Source organism: Spinacia oleracea, chromosome 4 (assembly GCF_020520425.1).
Source record: "Spinacia oleracea cultivar Varoflay chromosome 4, BTI_SOV_V1, whole genome shotgun sequence".
In the NCBI taxonomy this organism is placed as follows: domain Eukaryota; kingdom Viridiplantae; phylum Streptophyta; class Magnoliopsida; order Caryophyllales; family Amaranthaceae; genus Spinacia; species Spinacia oleracea.
Genome location: NC_079490.1, coordinates 67523200 through 67536954, shown reverse-complemented (window position 1 = coordinate 67536954; position 13755 = coordinate 67523200). Strand labels below are relative to the sequence as shown.

At 34.7% G+C, this 13755-nt stretch overlaps 1 protein-coding gene across 7 annotated transcripts; it reads right to left on the bottom strand.

Moving 5' to 3' along the window:
* Positions 1-4545: 4545 nt before the first annotated feature.
* On the bottom strand, positions 4546-10752 carry LOC110802633 (uncharacterized). Of its 7 annotated transcripts, XR_002537261.2 has the most exons (6): positions 10500-10737; positions 8704-8810; positions 8430-8510; positions 6352-6613; positions 6210-6274; positions 4546-4775 (listed from the first exon to the last, which is right to left on the bottom strand). XR_002537261.2 is itself a non-coding variant. In XM_056842540.1 (5 exons), the coding sequence occupies exons 1-4, from the start codon at positions 10512-10514 to the stop codon at positions 6231-6233; spliced, it is 390 nt and encodes a 129-aa protein (XP_056698518.1). In that variant the 5' UTR covers positions 10515-10750; the 3' UTR covers positions 4546-4775; positions 6210-6230. The 7 variants fall into 7 exon arrangements, 3 of the variants coding, with proteins under 3 accessions (XP_056698518.1, XP_056698517.1, XP_056698516.1); XR_008932244.1 differs by having other exon boundaries at positions 6375-8510; positions 10509-10752; XR_008932245.1 differs by having other exon boundaries at positions 6381-8510; positions 10500-10750.
* Between the last annotated feature and the right edge of the window lie 3003 nt (positions 10753-13755).

Below are 13755 nucleotides of genomic sequence, written 5' to 3'. Positions count from 1 at the left end.
TTTGTTGGTAATGTCCAACCTTTATTGTTGGTAGTTACCTTAAACAATTATCCAAATAATTCGTTTAATTAACGATTTTTTTCTTTTTAAATCGTAACTATATTTAAAAAACAAATAAGAAAAAAAAGGTATTTAAAAGCTTAAACAAATTAAGCTATAAATGAAAATTAAAATGAAAATTAATTTACGAAAATGGAAGAAGACGACGACAATTGTCGGTTTTGAAATTAATTCTTTTTCTAGTTCTTTTATTCGAAATTAGAGTTATAAAATCAATTTATTTATTAAAATTCAAAAGTGTAGTTGTTGAATGTATTTCTGTGTTCAAATTCGAAATTATAGTTGTTGAATGAGTTTCTTTGAGCTTGTTTTTTAAAATTCAATTTGGGTCTACTATAATTTGTTAACATCGTTAGTTAAACTAATGAAGCTACAAAATATGAAACAAAGGTAAAAATGAATAAAAAGTATAGTAAAATATCCTAGAAAAGAAGTATTTATATATAAAAATTGTTTAAGGTAACTACCAACAATGTAGATGGACATTACCAACACACAAAGTTAAGAACAAAGTCCTTGTTCGTGTTTTGGTAATTTCAATATATTTTATGCTCTCCAAGTTGTAAATTATTTTGTCAATTTTGAATATTTCAATTGACTTAATCTAAAATTAAAGGTTTTTTTATGTTTTTCCATCGCAAAAAAAAAATTCTCGTGAGTGATATAAATGAAAATCTTTTAAATAATTATCTTAAAAGCTTAAACAAATTAATCTATAAATGGAAATTAAACAAATAGATTATAGATATATTAGAGCATAAACTTTTATCTTTTTATATTTGAGGGTATAAAAATAAACGCCAAAATATCTCAAAAGAAAGTTTTCATCAAGGCTTGAACCCCGAACCTAAATGTCAATAATACTTTAGAAGTTCTGAAACCACCAAGGCACAATTATTTTTTCTGTAATAAGTTACAGATTTTTGTTATATAGCAAACCTATACTTGGGAACCTCAAAAAAAAATGTTGTTCGGGCCTCAATTGCCCGCCCAGTATTCTGCCTTCCGTCCCACCACCACCAGCGAACTACCGCCATCTATCTTCGCAACCACCACCAACGAACTACCGCCGTCACAGCCACGTCCCTACCACCAGCGCGCGGTCAGCCACGTCCCAACCACCACCTCACGGTCAACCACGTCCTAACCACCAGCGCAACTTCCGCCGGCTTTACTTCGCAACCACCAGCGCCTCCCAATCTTTGTTCGCAACTCCCTACCACCCTACATCTCGATCTGTTCGCACGGCACAACTCACCAGCCACCGTTCTGCAAGACCACCCAACCACCGTTCTCTGAGACTACCCAACCACCGTTCTCCGCGAACCACCCAACCACCGTTCTTCGCGAACCACCCTTCCGCCGTCCACACTACCACTGAGAGAGAAATGTTTTGGGAATTTTAGGAGAGAGAAAATTTTGGTTAATTTTAGGAGAGAGAAAATTTTGGGTAATTTTAGGAGAGAGAAAATTTTGGGAATTTTTTGTGAGAAGAGAGAAAATTTTGGGTTTTCTTAACAAAATTGAGAGATGAAATTTGGAGAACCGCCAAAATAATTGAATTTGGGGAACTTAAATTTTGAGGAACAGCCAATTGTGCGTGCGTGTACTTTTTGTCACAGTAAGTCAAGGTAACTACCAACAACTTAGATGGAACTATCCAAAACAAGATATAATTGATATTTTTGATGGCTAGTATATTGGTAATGTCCATATATCTTGTTAGTTGTTACCATGAATACTTTTTAGATCTAAGTATTTCAAAATAAGTGTTTTTTCCCATTTCATTTGAATTCGTTTTTAAGCGTTCCGTGTTTAAATTGAAATTAAAGTTATCGTTACAATTAAAAGTTACCAATAATTTTTATGTTGAAATATTGAAAAACCTTGCATTAAATTAAATGGATATATAAATTTTTATAAAGGTAGTTTAAGGTCGTTGATTTTTAGCAAAGTCGATTAACACTAAGTAATTGTTCCGATTCTTGTTCTATAATATAGCCTTGAAAACCATATTTACAAAAAATTTAGAATATGATATGAAATGTGCAGTGTTAGACATGGAATAGAAATTGAAACATCATTATTGAACATAAGGTTGGACTTACCAAACAAACCATTGAATCTTGAATCTTAAATAATTCAACAATAAAATGATTTAAACAAAGAAAATAAATCACCTTTGTTTCTCATTTTATAGCTTCATTAGTTTAATTAACGGTTTTTATTCCTTTTACTCATATTTATATTATTTAATTATGTATTAAAACCAATAAAAATAATAATGTGACACCACCAACACACAAGCCAACAACAATGTTAATCTATGTCGTGTTTTAGAAAAACTTAAAAATCACGAACAGAGACTTTGTTCTTGGCTTTTTGTGTTGGTAATATCCAATCTATATTGTTGGTAGCATAGTTACCTTAAACAATTATCCAAACAATTAGAATTCATAGAACAATTTTCTATTAATTTTCTTTATTTAAAGTTAATAACCCAAGATAAATGACTGAGCATAAAATTGCTCAAGCTTGGTTAAATAACTACGAGTTAAAAAAGAATAAAAATCGTTAGTTAAATTAATGAAGATACAATATAAGAAACAAAGGTAAAAAAAGTATAGTGAAATATCCTAGAAAAAAATGAAGAAATATTAGGATCTATAAGTTTTTTAAGGTAACAACCAAAAACCATAGATGGAAATTACCATGACATAACCCAACAATAACGTGCGTATGACGAATAGTGTGTTGACACCTTTATTTATTACTTTGTAGCTTAATTAGTTTAATTAACGATTTTTTTCTTTTTAAATCGTAATTATATCATTTATTTACATTAAAACCAACAAAAATAATAATTAAGTATATAAATTATATTTAAAAAACAAATAAGAAAAATAATGTAATTAAAAGCTTAAACAAATTAAGCTACAAATTAAAATTAAAATGAAAACTAATTTACGAAAATAAGGGTGGATACTATTTATATTGTGTTTGAATATTATCTATGGATTATGTTGGTAATAACCATAAGAACATAAGAATGGTAACGCACATCCATAAGAAAATGGTTAATACTTAGTTCTAAAAATATTTTAAGATAACTATCAACAATATAGACGGACAATTACCATAACATATTTTCAACAATATTTTCCATAGTTAGTTCTGAAAATAGTTTAAGGTAACTACCAACAATATAGACGGATATTTACCATCACAAAAATCAACAACAATGTTTTTTATTTATTAAGCTATAAATGAAAATTAAAATGAAAATAAATTACGAAAAATAAAATGAATCTCGCGAATGATATAAATAATAAGTTTTTATATAATTTATTGACAAATATATTGTCAAATAACAAATAGATTATAGTATACATTTTTATAGATTAATCTTGCGAGTGATTCACTTTTCAAGTTATTCTCTGCATGTGCAAGGTTTTTTTGTTTATTTAAATAAGATAACGCATAAAGGTTTAATAATTTATTAAATGAATATAAAAAAAAATTAGTTAAAAAAAATTGGCTCCATCAAGGTTTGAACCCTAGACCTAGGGGGACAATCATAAAAACTTAGCATGTTTATAACCACCAAGGCATAATCATTTTTGTGTAATTAGTTGCAGATTTTTATTATATGCTAATAATAATACTAGGAGACTTTAAAAACCTGTGGGCTAAATTTAGCCCAGCCCGATTAGGGTTTCCAGCCACTCCCGTCGCCGCCCCCTTCCCGTCGCAGCCCACCCCACGTTGCACCCCCCTCCCCCGTCGCAGCCCCCCCGGTGCACCCCTCTCCCCCGTCGTCGCCCCTCCCCGTTGCAACCCCTCCCCCGTCGCAGCCCCCCACGTTGCACCCCCCCCCCCTCCGCCGTCGCATCCCCTTCCCGCCCCCTTCCCGTTGCACCCCCCTCTCCCGTCGCATCCCCTTCCCGTCGCACCCCTCCCCCGTCGCTGCTCACTCCCATTCACAGCCACCTCCACTTCACCACAATCACTAAAGGAAAAAACCTCAAGTGCGGGCTCATTTTAAGGGGTTTAGTGCGGGCTTTTACATGTGCAGCACATGGCCTGCCCGCACTTGATGTTTCTCAAGTGCTGCCAAAATATTGGCAGCACTTGATGTTTCAAGTGCTGCCAATTTGGAAAATGAGCCCGCACTTGACATATTTTGTGCTGCCAATTTTAGAATATGAGCCCGCACTTGATATTTTTGGTGCTGCCAATTTTGAAAATGAGCCCGCACTTGACATATTTGGTGCTGCCAATATTAAAAATAAGCCCGCACTTGGCATATTTGGTGCTGCCAAATTTGAAAATGAGCTCGCACTTGACATAGAAATGGGCAGCACAAGCATAAAAATGAGCCGCACTTGGCCTATAAATGAGCCGCACTTGATCTAGATTTGTTGTATAACCAATTTCCCTGCTACATATTACAATTGGACCACGCCACTGATTAACCTCCATACGTCATATAAAAAGTATCCAATTATATAGATAATTAAATTAAATAGTATATAATTGTAAATATAAAAGTCGATTACATTACAATCATATGAAAAACTAGCTAGCATCCATAATTTAAGATTCGGTACAAGAAAATATCAAAGACAATCACTGGTAATGAATTTTGCCAACATTTCTCGAACTTCATCTATCTCCTCAAAGGTGAAAGGCTGCTCCCTCGAATTATTGAATACCTTAAAAAGATCGACCATCAAAAAATATATATACACTTTAGTTATATTATAAATATTAAATCGTACAATAAATTAAGACTTAATTTGTTCATAACAAAGAAATAATGAACCGTATAATAATAAAATTGGTTAATTTCGGTCTCAACTTTCATCTAATGAACAAATAAATATTTTAAAGTCCTTCCATGTTTAATAAACTTAGTTTTATTTTTCAAAGACTCATTCTCACCCATTTTGGTGAAGTTATGCACATTTAAGTCTCGTTAGTTCATTATCGGTCACATTTTGACTAAAATGGCTAATTTCGGTCCCAACTTTCAACTAATGAATTAAATGAGTATTTTAAAGTCTTTCCATGTTTAATACACTTAGTTTTATGTTTCAAAGACTCATTCTCACCATTTTGGTGAAGTTATGCACATTTAAGCCTCGTTAGTTCATTATCGGTCACATTTTGACTAAAATGGCTAATTTCGATCCCAACTTTCAAATAATGAACTTAAATAAGTATTTTAAAGTCTTTACATGTTTGATACACTTAGTTTTATATTTCAAATACTAATTCTCACCCATTTTGGTGAAGTTATGCACATTTAAGACTCATTTGATCATTATTGGCCACATTTTGACTAAAATGGTTAATTTCGGTCCCAACTTTCGACTAATGAACTTATATGAGTATTTTAAAGTTTTTCCATGTTTGATACACTTAGTTTTATGTTTCAAAGACTCATTCTCACCATTTTGGTGAAGTTATGCACATTTAAGCTTCGTTGGTTCATTATCGGTCACGTTTTGACTAAAATGGCTAATTTCGGTCCCAACTTTCATCTAATGAACTTAAATGAGTATTTTAAAGTCTTTCCATGTTTAATACACTTAGTTTTATGTTTCAAATGCTCACTCTCACCCATTTTGTGAAGTTGTGCACATTTAAGCATCGTTAGTTCATTATCGGTCACGTACGTTTTGACTAAAATGGCTAATTTCGGTCCTAACTTTCAACTTATGAACTTAAATGAGTATTTTAAAGTATTTCCATGTTTAATATACTTATTTTTATGTTTAAAAGACTCATTCTCACCATTTTGGTGAACTTATGCACATTTAAGCTTCGTTAGTTCATTATCGGTCACGTTTTGACTAAAATGGCTAATTTCGGTCGACTCAATTTTAAGAATTACTGAGTATAAGAACAGTTGGTATGTTTCTTTACCTGGATATATTTATGTGATGTGGTTTCTGGTTTCCAGAATTCTGAAAATAAGTCTACTAATAGTTCTCTAGATAACAGGTTGCAAAAAAATCAAGAAAGTGGCATCCAAATATAGCTTTAATCATTTTGATATCATACAGTTGCATAATAAATTGATAACAAAAGCCATTATTATATTGCAGGAAAGAATGAAAGGTTAACTTGTTGCGTAAAGCTACCTGATCATGCCATCATCTTGATTACCGTCTCAACCCTGGGATACTGAGTACGCACAAACGAAAAGCTAAACAATACACCAAAATATGTACATATCAGAAGTGTCAAACAAGTTGTGAAGTGGGTACGAGTATTGAGCCTTACAGAAAAGTAGGCTGACAGCTCACCGAGACCTTCAGAAAGTTGTTCCAATGTCACTTGCTGTCCAATCCCTTTCTTCATACTAGATGAGAACATTCTGCCAAAAAAAAACTGGACGGGAAGCTTAACAATAGCCACTGAGCACTGGCACTGGCCTGTTGTTCCAATGTCACTTGCTGTCCAATCCCTAAGGACCTTTTGAAGCTTAACAATAGCCACTGAGCACTGGCTTGTTGCAATAACAAACTCCAAACTAGCTATTGCACTATAAAGTATAAACACATCAAACTAGATATTGCAAGACAACATTCAATGTGAAGCAGTACTTAAAAAGAAACAACAGCAGCAATAGTACAAACCTACTGGGAAGTTTACAGGTTCGAAAACCACAGCTTGATTCCTAGCTCTTTGGTTAAAACAGAATACCTTGGTTACTTTAATGGAAATTTAAGTGTAATCCATAAAAGAGTGGATGTTAAGATTACCTTAGCTCCTAACACAAAGCTTAAATATATTTTTAATGAAACTTGACACAATTTTAGAGACCTTATTTGTTACTTCGTAAGAAATAGCACCAATTATAAAGGTACAAGACTAACATAAGATTAAGGACTAATTAGAAAATTATCCATGACTAGCCTCAAAGCACTTTAATTCACACTTAAATCTCGTTTACAGAGCTTTGACTCTTTGTGACATTTGTGGGTCATCTAAAACCTCAAAAACCCCCCAAAGGTTATAATATCCAAGTACCAGAACAGAACATGATATTGTCTTGCACTTTATGTACTAATATAGACCTAGATAAACTCCCTCATCTCTGCTCTGATAGTCTGATGTTACAAGCTTTTACCAAGTCAAAATAATCTCCTGCTGTCTGTATTACCACACCACTTCTCTTGTTAAGGGAAGGGAAGTGAACAAAATATCTGTTCCGTATAGAACAGAACCAATATCTACTATTCTACTCAATGTAACTAAGTAAGACCTGCTGGTATCGCCTGCCCTTCACATCAAGAGAAGTCTTTTTTTCAGAGATTTGTCCACACTGATCATTACAAATGAGCTACAACTACAAGGTTCTAAGTACAAAGATTTATTTGGTTAGTTGAATTTTACAGCTAACTTGTAATGCGCATAAGCTAAGAGATTGCAACTATTATAGATGGTAGAACAATAAAACGGAGCCAATGATTTGACAGGGATCCTGATTTTAACCTATCAGCATCACTCACTCCTTTGTAACATGAGTCAACTCCATCTTTAAAAAAAGTTCCCTTCTTTTTTCAGAGAGGGAAGGACGATGGCTCCAAGTAAAGCACTAGACTGCATATCATTCTGGGAACAGTAAAACAATTTGACTTCGAGGATACCAATTCTAAAAATGAAATTTTTTTTAACATATAAGTAGAAATGTCAAAATATGATAAGAGTTGCTTATAAAAAGAGGGTTACATAAAAGAAGACAAATAAGTACAAGAAAGAAAGAAGAACCTGACGAACCAAAGAACAAACCACAGAGGCGAAGGGAAATTAAGAAATAGGCTTATGGATTAAACACTAACAAAAAGATGCTTGGTTAAGCAGGTTAAACTCTCCAAAGCCAATTGTCCCGAAATGCTTTTGAATATAGGAAGCTTAGAAGGATAAAATATCTAAGATAAATACTATTGTAATATTGTTGTACTAAAGTAACAACATTGGATTCACACAGCAACAACGTTGATATAGTCGCACAAAGTTTCTTAAAGGATCAAAGGTGACGACATAATAATACAAGGTACAAAATATAAACAAATCCTTTAAAGAACAATACCCATGTTTAGATTTGAGGAAAGCAGCGAATGGGACACAAATAGACTCAAGAAAATATATGCAGGGGGTATAAATATATGCAGGAACAAAAAAAGAGTTGCTTAATTTTTATATAAGCTGTGCATCACTGGAAATTCCCTTGATGGAATAAACTATAAAAATTCCTTCCTTCAGATCAGTTGAATGAGACTGAATCTTATCTTATGTTAAGACAGCACTTGAGAGGAAAAGCCAATCAGACTTTTTCTCTAGTATTTTCTACTTACCCCGAAATGCTGGGGTAATGCACTAAGGCCAAAGTCGGATACTTTTATGTTTCCTTTTCTGTCTACAAGGATATTCTTTAGCTGCAAATTTGAGAAGAAAATGTCAGAAGACCAATATAATAGCAATGTCATACTCAAGCATATGCTCCAACAAAAACCGTCATAGTTGAAAGTTAAATAAATACAGATGAAACTTCTAATCACAACTCACAAGAGAAGAGTAAATTGCAATAACATCAATTGCACCATTGTGATTGTTTAGCTAGTATCTAACCTTAAGGTCTCGGTGAAAGACACCCTGTCATGACAATAACTCACACAGTCAATTAGTTGTTGAAAAAGCCTTCGACCTTCCTTCTCTGGGAGTTTCCTTCGGGATGCCTATAAAATTATTAGCTGCTTTAGTAATAAGAAACAATTTAAGTTTGTAACATATACATTGGTTGGGGTGTCAGTTTGAGCTACAGTGATAAGTTATGTGTAAAAATTGAGCTACAGCTACCCCCATCCAACAGTATCATTTCCAAGTTCAAGAAGCATACTAAAACATTAATTTTTATAATGACCTATCATTTTTTTTAACTTAATCACTCATGCATTCTAACAAAAAGAGTCCAACAAGGAGCACATCAGAGATTACAAACAACTAAACCATTCAATCAAACATGATGTGTCAATCATGGACGCAACCTAAAAAGAGAAACTTCATTCACATCCAATGATAAAAAGTACCTGATTATGTATAAGTGTACAACTCTCTTCAATAAAATTATTTTCCTATTTTTTTTATTAAATTCTTGTTTTAGTTCAGTAATTCCCCAGATTCTTTACAGTTAAATGATTTCCATCCGTACTGATTAAAGCAAAAGAAAAAATAGGAATAAACACCGTAGTCACATTGATGGTTAAGCTTGTGCCACACTACAACTTCATGTGTAAAGGCTGGCCTAAGCGAAGCTATTTCAGTTGTCGTTCTCTGCCCCTCCTCTTGAACTGTAGATTAGAAAAATATCTACCCATCCCATCCCACCTGAAAATAGACTTCAAAACCCAACCCATAATGTCCAATAACCAAAAACAAAAATTGATACGATAAAATGGTTACATTGTAGGAGGAGAGAGAGGCTGACCCATAACCAAGACCAAAAAAATGGTTTAGAAGGAAAGCAACAGGGTAATAGGAGATGGAGGAAAGGGAAAGCAGCACGGTAGGAACCGTAGGAGGATAAAGAGGCTAGAGACAAAACAATAAGAGGGTGGACAAACGAATTAACTCATGAATTCAATGATTTTACATCATTTGTTTTGCCTCCTACAGGACAGTTATATATGATGTAACTATAGTCCATGACATGACAGTGACAAAAAATTGTCCCACGAACGACACCACTATTCCCCACCCTTAAATGATAGAAGAAAATTATCATATAGATTGCCAGATTAGAACCTGAAATTGGCCAAATCATGAATAATCTATGTCCCAAAACTAAGTTAAAATCGCTTGAGATCGTGAAGGTCAAGGCAAGTAGAAACAATAAAATTGGTGAATGGATGAATGTAGAAATGACTACTGGAAAATTTTCTAAAGGCTAATCATGAAATGAATCCCGATCATCAACTACTCCATGTCAATGATTGCTAGATATCTCAATAACAACCAGACACAAAAAACAACATAAACAGTCCAAATGAGAACGACCCTGATGCTTAAACCTAATAAAATAGCTAACCATGGAGGCTAAAATGTCACATGTGCAACTAAGTACACTAATGGCAAAAAAAATCAGCAAATAAATTCATCCAAACCCCGAATAATCAAGAACTCATACAGAAAAAACCACCAAATTTATCAATTGAGAATTGTAGGAAGGAGGAGGATGAATAAAAAGGGGAGAAATCCAAGGAAAATGGATAGATTACAGTGGCAAAAAAAAAAACAAAAAAAATCAAAAACTAAGAGAAATTAACAATAATTACACCAAAAAAGCACTAAAATCGAACTTTTTCAATGCAAAGCAACATATCAGAAACACGAATCGCAAAAAATAACCGAAAAATTGAATAAAAAACCTAAATTACTTCCATCTGGAAGAAGGTAGAGCTCAGTGGCGGTGGGGGAAGGAGGAGCGACGTGAAAGAGGAGTGGAAGAGCAGCGACGACACGGCAGGAAGAGGAAAAGCAGCGAGGACTTTATTTTTTTGAGGGAAGAGCAGCGGGGACTTGTTCAGTTGTTCTCAGGAACAAGAGAAGCAGAGAAGGGGAATGAGAGGAGAAAGGAAATGAAAATGAAAAAAAGAAAAGCGGTGAAATTTGTGCGGGTCGATTTTAATATGAGCCCGCACTTGAGTTTAAAGTCCGCACTTGAACTCAAGTGCTGCCAATTTTCTTATTGAGCCCGCACTTGAACTCAAGTGCTGCCAATTTTCTTATTTAGCCCGCACTTGTGAAAATATTTTTTTTTGTGCTTTCAAGTGCTGCCAATTTATTAAATGAGCCGCACTTGAAGAGAAGCACATGACGATTTTTCCTCTAGTGAATCGCATCCACCCTTGACTCCTCCCCTCTTCCACGCAATCAACAACTCGCATCAGAACGACGCCGATCGATGGTCGTGCCTACCTGCCGCGCCCATCCACGCGTAGTGGTCCGGCGACGGCTTGGCCAGAGGAGAGAGAAATCTACAAACTCCATTCTTCATTAAATTTGGCTAATTATCTTAATTACCCTAATTATTATTTTTTACATATTTGCAAAATACAAATAATTAGTTTTGGGAAATTCAGAAATTACAAAACTATTTTCATAAAAGAAATTGTGTATTTGAATTTAATGATAAAAACAATTAAAATCATTAAAATATAATATTTATATTAAATTTAAAGATAAAAGAAAAGCTTTTTTTGTGGTCCATATTAATTCTAAGCAATGGTCATTTTCTTCCGATTCATCGTCGTCTTGTCTACCTCATGAAGATCATTACCATTCAAATGAGAAAAGGAGGTTGCTCAATCATTCAAATGAGCAGTCAAGAATACAAACAAAATTAAGAGATCAATAATCCTCAAAAACCTCAACTCTATCACCCTGATTTATCCGTCCTCATAGGATTCGATTTGACTTCAATGCGTTGGGTTTTAGCAGAGAGGTGGTTGTTGGGCGGGAAAATTTGGGAAGGAGAGAGAATTAGGGAGAAGGATATATTAAGGAAGAGGGATCTAAAAGTTTCTTACTGAAGAAAATAGTGCCCTTGGTCCAAGTATGCATATAATATTAAGTCTAATAAATGCGGTTCAGTATTAATTAACAAGTTAATAATTCAGTGAGATCAAGTGAACTGAATGCCTAGCTAGAGGCCGCTTCAGTTCAAGTGGAATTAATGATATTAATCCACAGCTTACTCTTGACTGAACCCGTAGGGTCACACAAATAGTACGTAAACAGATCAAGTATTTAATGGCATTAAATACTCCATCTATGGATATTCGGAATCGACGGATCTTGGTTTCAGTGGGAGCTGAGATCGTCACAGGCAAGAAATGAATACTCCGGAAACGATGATATTGTCGGAACCCAGAATTCTCAAATTCGAAGCCTAACTATGACTTTTCGGAGGTTTTAGTTTTTCGAATGCAAAATTTCGTAAATTTAAGATGTTAAATTAAATATTTGCGATTCTTGTTGATAAATCTTGAATTTTTGATTGACCTAGTGTATATGTTTAACAAGTTTGAATGCCTAGTCTTGTTAATTATGCAATCTAATTTGTAATTATGATTAATTTGTTGAAAATTGGAATAATTTAGAATTAATTTGATTTTCATAATTAGTTATAATTTAATTAGATACCTATGATTAAAAACCACCATAAAAATTGTAAATTTATGTTAAATTTTAAATTTTTATGACCTAGACTTGAATCCATGTTAATCGAAAATCAATTAAATAATAAATTTTCGATTTTTCGCCCTAAAATTATGAAATTAATATTATTTATTAATTTGTCATTAATTTTGAATATAAAATTTTAATTTTTATGCGACTCGCTCATATAACTTGCACGCACAAAGCAATGGACGCTACGTGTTACCCTTAAGGGATGTTGTATAGTGCGGGCATTCGACGACGAGCAAGGGAGCTCGTCGCCCATGCGGTACGAATGCAGCGAGCAAGGGCATGGTGCACGAGCACAAGGCAGCAGCCCTGCCTTGTGTCGTGGGCTGTGAGCAATGGGCGTGTGGGCAGGGGCGAGAGCAAGGCACAACAGTCGCGTGTGGGCAGCAAGCGTGCTGCGCCACAGCGCGCACTGCCTCGCGCAAGCATGCGGAGCCTCGCGCGCAGCGAGCGCTAGTGTGCGTGCGACGAGTGCTGCGCCCAGCGATGGCGTGCATCGTGCTTGTTGCGACGTGCGACGAGCGCTGCGCCCAGCGATGGCGTGCAGCGTGCTTGTTGCGACGTGCGACGAGCGCTGCGCCCAGCGATGGCGAGCAGGTTGCTTGTTGCGACGTGCGACGAGCGCTGCGCCCAGCGATGGGCTGCGGCAGCATGCTTGTTGCATCGAGCGCTGGCGCGCGCAGCGAGCACCAGCTCGCGTGATGCCTTGCGATGGTGAGCAGCAGCGATGCGACGCAGCGCATGGGCTGCACGCACATGGCCAACGATGGCTGTGTGCGTGTGGCCCATGGGCGTGCGTTGCGTGGGATTGTTGCGTTGCGATTAGATCGTTTTGAAATTCTAATTTGAAATTTTCAGTTTACGTAATTTTAATTAATTTTAAAATTAATAATTTAAATTATTTTCTTGGATTTTAATTTTGAATATTGTAATTATAATAGATTTTATTTATTCTAATTATTTTACTAAAATTAAAATCATGAATTAATTTAAATACGACTGAAATTAAATTAAACTTTTTGGATTCAATTATAAATTATATGAGCTTTAAATTTTAATTAAATTTGTATGTTTCCGGTTAGACTAGAAATACATTTTTATGTTTAAAATTGGTAAAGCATATGAATTTATTGGTTTAAGTGGGAGCCCTTTTTAGTCATAAACTATTGATTAGGTCTACAAATCCTTAAGGTTAAAACAACTTGATTAGAATTAATAAGGACTGAATAATTTGTAGATTATTGGTGCCCTTGATTAATTGCTGCAAATGTTTATGTGATGCATAATGTGTTTTACTAACCAGCTATGTGGGCCATTCATGATAATGAATGGGTGAATGGTATATATTGTATATGTACTGTTTTGCAGGTTATGAAGTGACTAGTATGGCCCAAATAGGATAGAAAATATGGTCTGCGTACCATTAATTTGAAT

Coding starts and splice junctions, on each gene's coding strand:
- LOC110802633 (XM_056842538.1), bottom strand. Junction 6,614..8,703: donor TCTTTCACCGAGACCTTAAG/GTTAGATACTAG, acceptor TATACTTTATAG/TGCAATAGCTAGTTTGGAGT. Junction 6,275..6,351: donor AGCTGTCAGCCTACTTTTCT/GTAAGGCTCAAT, acceptor TGTATTGTTTAG/CTTTTCGTTTGTGCGTACTC.